Source organism: Bombyx mori, chromosome 21 (genome assembly GCF_030269925.1).
Source record: "Bombyx mori chromosome 21, ASM3026992v2".
NCBI lineage: Eukaryota > Metazoa > Arthropoda > Insecta > Lepidoptera > Bombycidae > Bombyx > Bombyx mori.
Window position 1 is genome coordinate 3,442,259 of NC_085127.1, and position 14,288 is coordinate 3,456,546.

The window sequence follows — 14,288 nt, forward strand, 5'->3', positions numbered from 1 at the left end:
CCGCCACCAACCTTGAGATATTAGTTCTAAGGTTTCAGTATAGTTACAAAGGATGCCCCGCCCTTCAAGTCGCAACGCATTACTGCATCACGGCAGAAATAGGCAGGCTGGTGGTACCTACCCGTGCGGACATACAAGCGGTCCTACCACCAGTGTCTAATTGGGGGTTCCGGCATAGATACGTCTATCTTATTTCTGTTCCAATACACCAATAGGTGGAGTTTAACGGGGCTTATCGATGCCGCCACGCGAATATTACTCAGATTGAGACGTGATTTAAGTCTCATTTGTCTGCTAGATATTACTAATGTTCCATTTTTCAAACTGGAAGCTAATACTAATTTGTGACAGAAATAGATAGGATGCTGGTACGTATCCATACAGACAAAAGGTAATCTCTTCGTCACATCATCATTTTCCCGCCCTTCTCCAAGTCGCCTGGGGTCGGGGCAACATGTTTTCTTCTTCCGTACTCCTCTATCATATACGCTCACTCCCCTCTTACACATATCGTCTTTCACGCAATCCATCCATTTTTTCTTAGGTCTACCTCTTCCTCTAAAGCCTTTCTTTAGTTTAAAAGGTAATCTCTTGTCTGCATGGAAACACAGCCGTTATGAAATCCACTTAATGTATCCACTTAATGTTTTATGTCCCAACATGTATTGCAGTATTCATTTTTATATATTAGGTACTAGCGACCCGCTCTCGCTTCGCTTCGGAAACGGTAATTTATTATTAATTTCTCCACTATTTAATAAATGTTATTATCTATATATTAATACGTGAAGCAAAAACTTCGTTCGAATTTTCCACACTTATAGAGAATATAGAGAAGAAGTGCACAACGCTAATATTTTTTTTAAATAATGCTTAAAAGATACATTAAATCAATAAAGAAAACATTACACACACTACATACCATGTATTTGACGTACACACGCATGCATACTATTTGAGTCGACTATTATCAAAGCCGGCAATGTGACTTTTGGACAATTGTTGGTAAATCAGAAAAACGAATTATTGACTTTGTATTCCATTGGCAGTCACAAAACTCTTCTGAACGACATCTTAGATAAATAACAGGTTAAGTATTAACCTTTATTTAATGCAGGTTTTGAATCGTATTCTTTGAAGGAGACGATTATATTCAAATCAATCTGTATTGACATATCAATAACTTTTTTGTGTCCAACTGCACAGATTGCCACCTTTGATAATAGACGACTCATTTATCGTCAAACTTTTGTTCTTGGCGTCTGTTGTCAAATTGAGAATAGATTAAATACTGTTTGCCTTTGTTAATATTTTTTATATTGTAGTCTTGGCAGAATTTGTGATTATAGAATAGTATAAAATACAATCATAATAGTGTACACCGTACAATTCCAATGAATTATAGTCGAATTTCGACTACTGCGAGACCACTAGTACATATAAACCTTTCTCTTGAATCACTCTATCTATTAAAAAAAACCGCCTCAATATCCGTTACGTAGTTTTAAAGATTTAAGCATACATAGGGATATAGGGACAGAGAAAGCGACTTTCTTTTATACTATGTAGTGATTATATAGGTATAGGTAGTAAATAGAGAAATATATTTGTCGATAATGATGTTAATTAATATCAGATCGAACAGGATGTAGTTTTTTAGGTATTATATTATAATATGTATTTTCAAGTATGTTCGATTCACGGCCAAGTATCATGCCTGATTATGATATTATCAATGATGCATTGTGTTTATTATATTCGATAACACATGAAATATGCAATTAAAAATGTTGTTACAAGGTTTATTGGTGTAGGTGATATACTTTATCGGTTTATGCATTTTTTTGTTTTAGTTCCAACATTTTTGCACAGATGGCGGTAGCAGTTACTTAGGTTAATTCCGATGAGACTAAAAATCAAGATTGAATATGGTTTATGTAAGTGTAGCTTGCAGCAATATGAAGCACTAAATGTCGCCAAAATAATGGAAAATAAACGACTGTTGTACAGGTACTCAGTTTTTAACGATTTTTTCGTATTTTTGGAAAGTAAAGACATTTTTTGTACTTAAATGTTTATTTAAAATAATAATATCAAAACAATACAGCATTGCTTAATCCAAATTCTTAACAAAGGTTTTATTAATTAACAAAAAAACTTACAAAATCTTAATATTCTAACGTCCTTATTAATTATTGTCTATAAGCTTAAATGTCTTTCGAATCATCTAGACTTCTACAAGTACAGTTTGTTAACAAGTAATAGGCATACTATCATCTATAGTAAAATAGTGTCTATAGTTTTCAGATCGTGATTAATTGCTAACTCTATTTAAATAAATACATTAAATTTCCTAATTTAACCGACCTCTTTTGCTTAAAAAAATACTGAATTTTGAGTATTTAAGAACTGCTAACATCGCAAGAAACCTCAAGTCACCTTTAAAGAATGAACAAGAGAATCTGTTTAAATCCAGTGTTTTTTTTTTTTTTTTTTTTTTTCCTACCTAAGCTGATAGCCCTAGCGGCTATTTCAGCGTAGCCTTAACTTTAGTAGGTGAGCTCACGGGGCTCAAACCTGACGATGTTGCTAACACGAACCCTAGCAAGAGTCGTGCTTCGCAGAATCTACCACCGGATCGGAAACGCGACCCACTGAGAAGATCCGGCGAGAAACTCAGTGGGCTGTGTCTGAGAGTTAATTTACTCGTCGAGCCCTTCGTCGCAAGCGACGGGTTCGACGAGAACGGTGACCGGTGCTTGAAGTACCTAAAAGCACCGTTAGTGGATCAGGAGGATCCGAGATGACGTGTTTAGGGCGACGTCGACTGCTTTCCATTCTGTCCGCAGGATCGGGAATGTAGTTACCGGCGGCCACGATGAGAGGGTTCTCGTGTCGTGCCGCTTTATCGAAGTGGCGCATGGACGCCGACTGCAGATACTTACTGATGGACTCTAAGTCCAGGTCGTCATGGAGGTCGACGTTCCTGACGAACCACGGGGCTCCGACGGCTATCCTGCAAAAACGGGATTGAATAATTTGAAAGGATTTTAAGTGTATGCGGGCCGCGTGAGCGAACACTACACTTGCATAGGTCATGACGGGGCGTATGCAAGTTTTGTAGAGTGTCACCTTATTTCTAAGGGACATTTTACTTCGCCTACATATCATCGGGTAGAGACGTCCTAGAATGAAGGCGGCACGGTCGCGTACCGTCTTGATGTGGGGGCGGAATGTCATCCTACTGTCGAGGGTGACGCCTAAATATTTGACCTTCGGGGCCCACGGTATGGGCTGGTCGAACATCGTGATTGGGCGAACGGCGGGGGCGGGGTTATTGACGCGCCTAGTCGGGAGGGGGATGCTCAGCGTGGTGTTCGGAGGGCGACCCCTTTTGAAGAGCACCGCTGTGCTTTTCGTGGGGTTGATGTCGATGCGCCACTTCCGGAACCACTGTCCCATGGTGGTAGCCGCGGTCTGAAGTCGTCGATGAAGCAACGCCTTCTTCCTACACGAGTAGTAGATGGCGGTGTCATCGGCGAAGAGCGCCAGATGGGTCTCCGGAGACCGGGGTATATCGTTGATATACAAACTGAATAGTAACGGGGAGAGGGCGGAGCCTTGCGGGACTCCGGCTGTGACGTGACGGGGCCGGGAACGCGTTCCCTCGACTCGATATCGGAACGAACGGTTCGACAAGTAGTCTCGTATGATGAGAATCCAGTGTGCTTAGTACCGGTTTTTTTATGTTCTCGATAGCGTAAAAGTTAACTTAAATTTGTATACAGCTGGAACAGCGCCCCTAGCGGCAAACGTAGGCAAACGTTCCAGCTCCCTACAAATTTGAGTTAACTTTTACGCTATCGAGAACGCTAAAAAACTCGCATTAAGCACATAGTTCTCAGGAAATACGTTCACGTTAAAAACTGGTCACTTCTCGCATACGGTGGATCTGGGTAAACTTTCGATATCCGCGGAAGCAGAACGGGTTTCGGTAGATTCTCTATATCAATGTCGATTTCTGAAATGCTGTCTTTCGATCTTCTTCTTCTTCTTCTACCGATTTCATATGACACAGCAGCTACGATAGCTAGCAGTAAAATGAACAGCAAAACAGCCATAGTTATTGTCAGGGCATTCCAAAATGCCGGACGTACTTCCTCTATCTCGGGAGGTTCTTCTGTTCCATCAGTTTGTTCTGTGTTTTCGTCGCTTGGTGTTGTTGTTTTAATGTTGCTTGGTGTCGTTGTTTCAATGTTGCTTGGTGTCGTTGTTTCAATGTTGCTTGGTGTCGTTGTTTCAATGTTGCTTGGTGTCGTTGTTTCAATGCTGCTTGGTGTTGTTGTTTCAATGCTGCTTGGAGATGTTCCTTGATCGTCTCCTTCTGTGGTCAGTTCGGGTTCCGTGGGGTAGGGTTCTGTTGTAATCGGTTCAATAGGTGGTGCCGTTGTTTCTGGGCTCACAGTTGGACTAGTGGTGGGCATTGCTGTCGTCGGATGAGCAGTAGTTGCCTCTTCAGTTGTTGGTTCATTTGTCGTCAGTCCAATAGTTGTAGCTTCTTCTGTAGTTGGTGTAATAGTCGTAGGTTCAATAGTTATTATAGGCTGTTCGGTGGTAGGTTCCTCGGTAGTTGGAGCTTCAGTAGTTGGTTCAACTGTAGAAGGCTCTGTAGTAGTTGGTTCAACGGTAGTAGATTCTTCAGTAGTTGGTTCTAATGTGGTAGGTTCTTCAGTAGTTGGTTCTACAGTGGTAGGTTCTTCAGTAGTCGGTTCTATGGTAGTAGGTTCTATAGTAGTGGGCTCTATGGTAGTAGGCTCTTCAGTAGTCGGTTCTATGGTGGTAGATTCTTCAGTAGTTGGTTCCAATGTGGTAGGTTCTTCGGTACTCGGTTCTATGGTAGTAGATTCTTCAGTAGTTGGTTCTAATGTGGTAGGTTCTTCAGTGGTTGGTGCAACTGTCGAAGGCTCGGCAGTAGTTGGTTCAACGGTGGTAGATTCTTCAGTAGTTGGTTCTAAAGTGGTAGATTCTTCAGTAGTCGGTTCTATGGTAGTAGATTCTTCAGTAGTTGGTTCTAATGTGGTAGGTTCTTCAGTGGTTGGTGCAACTGTCGAAGGCTCGGCAGTAGTTTGTTCAACGGTGGTAGATTTTTCAGTAGTTGGTTCTAAAGTGGTAGGTTCTTCAGTAGTTGGTTCTAATGTGGTAGGTTCTTCAGTAGTTGGTTCTACAGTGGTAGGTTCTTCAGTAGTCGGTTCTACAGTGGTAGGTTCTTCAGTAGTCGGTTCTATGGTAGTAGGTTCTATAGTAGTGGGCTCTATGGTAGTAGGCTCTTCAGTAGTCGGTTCTATGGTGGTAGATTCTTCAGTAGTTGGTTCCAATGTGGTAGGTTCTTCGGTACTCGGTTCTATGGTAGTAGATTCTTCAGTAGTTGGTTCTAATGTGGTAGGTTCTTCAGTGGTTGGTGCAACTGTCGAAGGCTCGGCAGTAGTTGGTTCAACGGTGGTAGATTCTTCAGTAGTTGGTTCTAAAGTGGTAGATTCTTCAGTAGTCGGTTCTATGGTAGTAGATTCTTCAGTAGTTGGTTCTAATGTGGTAGGTTCTTCAGTGGTTGGTGCAACTGTCGAAGGCTCGGCAGTAGTTGGTTCAACGGTGGTAGATTCTTCAGTAGTTGGTTCTAAAGTGGTAGGTTCTTCAGTAGTTGGTTCTAATGTGGTAGGTTCTTCAGTAGTTGGTTCTACAGTGGTAGGTTCTTCAGTAGTCGGTTCTATGGTAGTAGGTTCTATAGTAGTGGGCCCTATGGTAGTAGGCTCTTCAGTAGTCGGTTCTATGGTGGTAGATTCTTCAGTAGTTGGTTCCAATGTGGTAGGTTCTACAGTAGTTGGCTCTTCAGTAGTCGGTTCTATGGTGGTAGGTTCTTCGGTAGTCGGCTCTATGGTAGTAGGTTCTTCAGTAGTAGATTCTTCTGTTGTCGGCTCTGTGGTGGTAGGCTCTTCAGTAGTTGGTTCCTCAGTAGTTGGTTCGAAAGTTGTTGTTGACTCTGGTAATAAAGTAGTAGTAGTCATGTCTTCTTCATAAAATGTGCATGCGCTCTCAGCCATATCGGGAGGGATATAACGGAACGAATCAACCAATACCCTCGAATGAGTGGACTTCATTCCCATCAATGTTATCTGGAAATTTTAATGAAACATTACTCACTAGTTATATTAAATCGCATTTAAATTGATTATTTTTGCAGATCATTTAAGAATTTTCAAAAGCGTATTCACAAAGATAGACTAAAACATTAGGTTAGTGCTTAGCGGTTTTTTAATTTCATTTTGTTAATTTTATTGAAATTTTTTCCTTTGGTTTGGTTCGCAACTAAAATTTAGTGATTCTGGAAATTTTGTAAAAGGTTTTCTGCGTAGCATCTTGGAATATTACATTCAACGTTATTTGTTTGTGTGTACGTATGGATGTAAATTGCAATTACTATTTAAATTAGATTCTATTGGTGTACCATTGCGTAAATATATTGTGCGGTACCATTGCAGTATTCTATGGATGTTATCTCGCTTTTTTGGCCGCGATATAGCTATGCGTTACTTTTTGGGATGCGAAACCCGCTATAATTTAGTTTAAAGGAGATTTCTATATCAAATTCAAAGGTCACTGGGTGCGCTTTGATGGCCATGGGCTCCTGTAGCCACATCATATCAGACGAGATCTTGCCTATTCTAATAGAACTACTACTATACTACAACTACTACTACTACACTAATAAAATAATTAAATATAAATTTTATACATTTTAAAAATAATTATTACATATTTAATACAAATCTTATGTGATTTTAGATACTGCTAATATGATTAATTATGATGCTAATTCGATATTCGGCGCGCCCCTTTGCAGCAAAACGTTTTTGGTAACGAATTTCAAGACAACTAGTTTGCGAGTAATAGAAAAACATGTATGTTGAATCATATTAAAACTATCAATCACATAACATATTTGCTTTAGTTAAAGTATTCTGTGTTCAGTCAATAACACAATGAAATTTGTACATATTATTATGTGTAGAAAAGAGACATGCGGTTTACGGATTTTTGTAACATTACATCTGAATTTTAATCGATATGTTTTCACCGCAGATGCAATTTGGAGCTGTAATTTTGGTTTAGAGAATGAGATAGAGGACCAAGATGTAATTAAGGATAATATTCTTTGCACAGGGGAAAATTCTAAGTTCCTTCAGTTAAGTCCTATGACAATTCTGTTGAGTTTTAGATCAGCGACGGAATCCTTTTTAATGACACGCTGAAAGAACATACCATTATCCATTGTGTAAATTGAACTCAAAAATATGTGAAAGTATTAGAAAAAAAGTGGGACATTGTTGACGTTGGAGTTCATGTTTTTTTTTTAGGATTGAAGGATTACTGGTGGCCCGGAGGCCTTTCCAGTTTCAACAGGACAGGTGGGCGAGCAATGGCTCAGCCAGAAGGGGCGGGATTTGCTAACAGCTGTCCGAGCGCCTCTGAAGGTGATCTAACAGCTCAAGAGCAGCTGCTTCGCGAATAAATCTACTACGCGACCCGCTGAGAAGATCCGGCGAGAAACTGAGCGAGCTGATTCATGGGTCAGAATGCACGTCGAGCTCTTTGTCGAGTTCGACGAGTACGGTTACCGGGGTCCCTAAGCCTGCTCTTTGTGTTAGAGTTGAAGGCGTCTAATCCAAGGTTATTGTATCTGATGGATCCGTAAGGACGTGAGTTCATCTATTAGGTGCCTTCGCTTCAGAAAATCAAGAGCTAGCGTCGAACTTGGTTTTCGGGATTTTTCCGTTATTGCTAACATAAGAGGAATAAAATTCCGCTGGAACTTAATTACGGAGGGGCTTCCTCTTACAGCTTCCATAGATAAGTGTTTAAAAATTAATAGAAACATTATAATACGATGGGAATAAGAATTCTAGAAAGTCGGTGTCTGTTTTAACTGAAGTGTATTAGAAAATTAAGTAGAATAATATTTTCAACAACATTTTGATTCAGGGAAAATCTTATATTTGAATGGTTTAATTCTGCTTATTTGAATTTACTAAGAGATTATTAAAACACGGAATGTTAATTTTGGGAAAAATATCGATTCGAAGCGTTTGCTAACGGACTCTGAATATAAATATAGTCAACGAATTCTGCAGTTAAGAGATACATTTTTAATTAAACAGTGTACCTGGTACGAAACATACCGTATCCAAAAATGACTTTCTTCCCCCTGAAATGTATATATTATTACATAAACATATTTAAGTTCTTGTTTTTTTTATTTTTTTGTGTAAACTTAAATTTCTAAATTTCTGTTTTTTTTTCTACTTTTGTTCACTTTCTACTTATATGTGATTTTCATGTTGGAAACATGTTTGGTTATGGTTTCATCTATTTTTTTAAATATTTTATGTATGAAATGTACTGTTGGTTTTCCAAATAAATAAATAAATGTCTGAACAAACCTTACAAAGAACATGGGCATTGAAACATTTAATTCAGATTTTATTTGGGCACACATTAAATTTTTAAGCAATTTTTTTCTGTAATCATACATATTAATGTATGTAACACATTTAACTCAACGAGTTTCGCGGGCTTCGTTTGATTCGATACATTTTAATCCCTCTATTAGATTGCTTGATCTATGAGACTACGACTAATCATTAGGTAATATCGTTTTTAATTCTAATCAATTTAATTTATTGATTTGTATATCTAAAAACATAAATTACGTCGACTTTATACATTGTATTGTAACGATGACAGAATGAAATGTAAACAACAAAAATATTTGTCCTCGGAACTGTACTAGGTGTTGATTTAGTTTAAATTTCCTTTTTAATCCCAGTTCGGAAAGCAGGGATACAGTTATATAGATCACCCCCTCAATGATACCAACAAGAGACAACAGCAACATTCCACTATGTTGTTCTTGTCTTCGTTGGCAGTAAAATATCTACTGATCGGTTGGAACCCGTATTTTTGTTCAGCATACTTTTTCTTGTATGGTTGGTATGAGTGTTGACTCATAACACCGGCAAATTCCAAGCTTTAGGCTGCGGAATGCGTTTGTCATATATTGCTACAAGTTAGATAAGTAACTTCACGTCCTTACGGATCCGTCAGATCGAATAACCTTCGCATTAGACGCTCTAACACTAGCAGCAGGCTTGGGAACCCTAGTAACCGTACTCCTCGAACTAGACAAAGAGTTCAACGTGCAACCTAATCCATGCATCAGCCCGCTGAGTTTCTCGCCGGATCTTCTCAGCGGGTCGCGATTCCGATCCGGTAGTAGATTCATTCGCGAAGCAGCTGCTCTTGAGTTGTTAGGTCTCCTTCGGAGACGCCCGGACAGATGTTATCGAATTCCACCCCTCCTGGCAGAGCATTTGCTCGCCCACCCGTCCTGGTGAAACTGGAAAGGCCTCAGGGTCACCAGTAATCACTCATTCAATTAATAAATAAAAAAAGTAACTTACGTATCCTTCGTAAGAGCCGGTTCCAATCAATCGTATTCTAAACGTGTGCCATCCGCGTACAAAGGCCGCTGAATTCTGGGGAGTGTTACTAGCGGACCCCACGACCGCGTCGTTCCCTCCAGGCACGTGCTGATTCGCGAGCAAATTGATCTGATCCGAATTCGACGCTCCGTCCATAAAGATATTCACTTCTACAATACCCCCGGCTCTCATTTGAAAGAAGAACGACGATACGCAGCTCAGTATCGTTCTCGGGCTAACGAAACTCCGCCCTGCCTCGTGGAAGCTCTCCATCGGCACCGATTCGTAGGTTTCGACATCCCAAAATTGCATACCTCCGCATATTCCGACTTCGTTACTGAACAACGACTGGAATTCCTCGGCATCTTCGAACGTGAATCTGATGCATCTGTCACTTAGTACGCACGTGGCGGAGAGAGAGAGCGCAACAAAACATCGCAGCGTTGTTCGAAACATGTTCTTGGCACAGGCATTTGGTGCGGTGTCCAATAAATCTCTATATAGTTAAAAATTTATGCTGTAATCAAAATACCTGTATCTTAATTATTTGTTACTTTATCGTGGATAAGATATAATTCTATGAAACGAGAATAATCGAACGATAAAATATTTTGCATGTATCGTATAAAATATTTCATAGACCGTTACAGGATTTGTTATAATATGTCGCTTACGTCATTCTCATTAATCACGCAAGGTCAATAAAGTGACCTGCAGTTTGTAAATAGATGGGTGAACGCACGGGCTGAATCATTTTCTAATTTAAACAATCACCAAATTTATTATCTGTTAATTAAATTTAAAGATTTTCTGAGGATTGAGCGTCGCCGATATGATAGAACCGTGACGTATAATAGTCTCATTTAAGACTTTCATACCATAGCTGACGATGTTTTCAATACATTGCTGTCTCCTTGTCCAGTGACGGTTGACCCATCGACCGTAGACAATATTAATTAAATACGTGATACAATCATATTTGTAATCAGACAAGCCTAAAAATAAAAAGTTAGAACAAGTTTTGATTTGCTAAGAAATTATCGAGTCAATAAGCTTAGTACACTAATATCGATAAAACACTACGTTCAGTGATATCGATCATTTTCATTAGAGGGTCTTAAAATTGTTTGAGATTGAATCGATACGTAAATAAATAAATAAATATATAAATAAATAAATAACCGGGAATAAATCACGCTCGGTCATCTGGCTAAAAATTACGATTCCCTGTGTTATGGTTACCAGAGACTGACATACATATTTATAGACGTTTAAATAAATACATAAACGCCCAGAAAAAGAGCAAACAAATCTGTTCATCACACGATTGTTTACCCGACGTGGGAATCGAACCCAGGACCCTAGGCGCGACAGGGGCGCTAAACTCCACCACCACCTCAGTATATTCTCAGTATATTATTAACATTTAATATGTATATTCCAAAATATTGAGCTAAACGAAGCCTCAAATGTGAAAACAGCTTTTACTAGGTTTTGTAAATATTATACAGCAGTTATATTGATTAGAACAAACAGATAAACAGTGGACAAAGCTGATTACATAGGAGCATAAAAAACACCATAGCTTTAAAAGTGAGGTTGTGAACAAATTGTACGAACTGGCACGTCATTAGAATTCCCGTGGAAGCAGATCAATGACCTCATAGATGCTTACTTAATACATACTTATACATAACTTCCTCCTCCTCGAGTCGTGTTCCTCATGTCTGGGGGTCGTGACCACCATCACCCATGAGCTTCAATCTTAAGATCTTTTTCCACTTTCCCCTGTCCACGGCGTCATGCAGCGCGATGTACACTGTACTGTCCAAAGCGGTGCGGATCTGATCGGACCAACGAGTCTGGCTGCGGCCTCTAAATCTGTTGCCTTCAACTTTCCCTGTGATCATAAGTTTTTCCAGGTTATCGCCGTCTTTCCTCGCAATGTGACCAAAATATTCGAGGATCCGCTTCAGACATACAGTAGACAGTCTGATTTTGATGCCCAGTTGCTTCAATATCGACACGTTAGTCCGGAAGGCTGTCCACGGAATTCTTAGCATGCGTCTCCAACACCACATTTCGAAAGCATCGATGCGCATTCGGTCTGCTGCTTTCAACGTCCATGTCTCAGCTCCATACAAGAAGATAGAGAAAACAAGAGTCCGCACCAGTCTGGTTTTAGTTTTCAGGCCTATCCCTCTATTCTTCCAGATCTTCTGTAGCTGAGACATCGCACTTTTAGCCATTCCGATACGTCGGCGCACGTCAGTTTCACATGAGCCTTTGTTGCTTATGCAGGACCCGAGATACACGAATTCGTCTACAACCTCTAATCCAAGCGCCCCACTCAATCTTAGAACATTTGCACGATCCACCACCATTAATTTCGTTTTTGATCTATTTATGGAGAGGCCTAGGCTGTTGCTGATACGTTCCATTTTGCTGAAGAAAAGAGACATTTCAGATTCGTCTGCAGCTAGCAGGGTCGTGTACATGCCTTTATATATTGTAATACTAAAAAAATTTAATTTCAAATTCGCATTGTATAAATACACGATTGTGACAAAATCGACCTTAAAAAGCCATTAAAGATATTACCAAAAAGTATACATTACCTCATCGTATCGTGTAATATTATAATCCGTAATTTAATGGCTGCGAGCACTTTATCTGTCCACTGGCATTAGTCATTTACTTGAAAATGCAAGAAAAATATCTGAACATCAATGAAAGATAAGGTTAGAATTAAAGATATAAAAATGTGGGATCTTAACGTACGTATTCAGGACTGATAGATAAAAATGATTGGCTTAGCTCCCATTGTTCTTATATAATATGTTACTTATAAGATATGTGGGTGGATTTACCAAACTTGATCCTTGATTAAAGACATGATAAATGATCCCTTGTTTATTTTAATGAAAGCTAGTAAAGCCGGTTACGTTTCGTTGTGACTATCGCAAAAAAAGATAATATTTTTTTTGGAAGGAAAGATTACTAGTGGCCCGGCGTCCTTTCCAGATTCACTAGATCAGGTGGGCGAGTCAGAGGTGGCTCAGTCAGAGGTCTGGGATTTTCTAACAACAGCCCGAGCGCCTCCGAAAGAGACCTAGCAGATCAAGGGCAGCTGCTTTGCGAATGCATCTACTACCGGCGATCCGCCAAGAAACTCAGTGGGCAAATGTATGGGTTAAGTTGCACGTCGAACTCTCTATTGAATCACGAATATTGACGGCTACGAAGTACTCTAAGTCTGTTCCTAGTATTAGAGCTGCAGGCGTCTAATCATGATATTAGTGGATCAGATGGATCGACGTGTCATTCGACGATAACTGGGTCCTCCGTGAGTCGGAGTCGGGGAGTAGTCAGCGGCGACAACGATGAGACGATTATCACGACGCATCGCCTTATCGAAGTATCGTTCCGACGGCTAATTTTAGGGAGCTGGCCGTGTGAGCGAACACTGCACTCGCGTATGTCATTACGGATCGCATGCCAGCTTTGTAAAGTGGTGCGAGCGGAATCCGAATTGTTCATCGAATGAGAGAAGAAGAATGAGATTCAGTCTTTTATTTATTTATTGCTGAGCTCACAGCCAACCTGGTGTTAAGTAGTTATTGGAGCCCATAGACATCTACAACGTAAATGCGCCACCCACCTTGAGATTTCAGTTCCAAGGTCTCAGTAAAGTTACAACGGCTGCCCCATCCTTCAAACCGAAACGCATTACTGCTTCACGGCAGAAGCAGGCAGGATGGTGGTACCCACCCGTTTGGACTCACAAGAGGACGGACCACCAGTAATTACGCAAATTTCTTCTGTAGTTTACTTCGAATATCCCACCTTTCCGATCGGATTCGATATTAATTTGCTTTATTTTTAATATTCCCCGTTAGCTAGGTTTTACTATTGTGTTGAAGATGCAAGCTTTGGAAGGTAAAAAAGTACCAGGAATCGAATTGAACCGAATCGAATTTCGTTGTTTGGTAGTACAAGATTTAAGCACTAGACCACAAAATCGAAGAGCTTGTGATTCGAACATGATATTGGTCTCCGATATGAATAATCTCCATTCGTCCTCGCTATAACACTAGTTTATAGCGAGGACTTTAAGAACTGCGAGATCTTTTAAGGCTTTATCAACCCGGTGTTATCTTCTCCAAAATATTTTTGATAGCTGAGCCAGAGCAATCGAAAGATTATTTAGCATCCTCATATTATTTATTCGGTTCTGACCAAGTTCCAATATTTACCCGTTGTCCGCTTACATTTTTGACCATTCGCCCCCCCGACTTTCCTTCCAGATTTTACGGTCTGTCACTAAAAGGTGGTTCAATTATATCTGAGTAAATGTCGAAACCTTCCAAGCTTAAGATGATTTTTAGTCTGATATCTAATAATAGTTTTATAAACTAGACTGTTAAGAAATATGGATGTCAGAACCTTTAGGTAAGGCACATCTTAGGGTACGCACATGTATACGGACATTGATCTCCTCTCTATCATTCGTGTCAGTTTTTCCAGTACGTTAAATATCTCAATAAATAACTGAAGTCCACGGGATCAAAATCATAAGGATCAAATCGTTATCGGTACCAATGATAGTTCAGCAAAATTTTTAAGATTAAATTTCATTAAGTAATTAGTCAAAAAGTGACAGTCGTGAATTTGAGAGAAACATATAAACTACAAAAAGACTACAGATGAATCCATAATGCAGTGATTATTTTTGTAAAAGTAAAGTCATTGGAT

General features: G+C 39.7%; 1 protein-coding gene across 1 annotated transcript; it reads right to left on the reverse strand.

The window, feature by feature from the left end:
- Positions 1-2,121: 2,121 nt before the first annotated feature.
- On the reverse strand, positions 2,122-12,045 carry LOC101746702 (mucin-2). The gene is made up of 2 exons (XM_012689917.4): positions 9,513-12,045; positions 2,122-6,167 (listed from the first exon to the last, which is right to left on the reverse strand). The coding sequence occupies exons 1-2, from the start codon at positions 9,987-9,989 to the stop codon at positions 3,915-3,917; spliced, it is 2,730 nt and encodes a 909-aa protein (XP_012545371.2). The 5' UTR covers positions 9,990-12,045; the 3' UTR covers positions 2,122-3,914.
- Positions 12,046-14,288: the final 2,243 nt, after the last annotated feature.

Coding starts and splice junctions, on each gene's coding strand:
- LOC101746702 (XM_012689917.4), bottom strand. CDS start 9,989: ATGTTTCGAACAACGCTGCGATGTTTTGTTGCGCTCTCTCTCTCCGCC. Junction 6,168..9,512: donor CCGGCTCTTACGAAGGATAC/GTAAGTTACTTT, acceptor TAAAATTTCCAG/ATAACATTGATGGGAATGAA.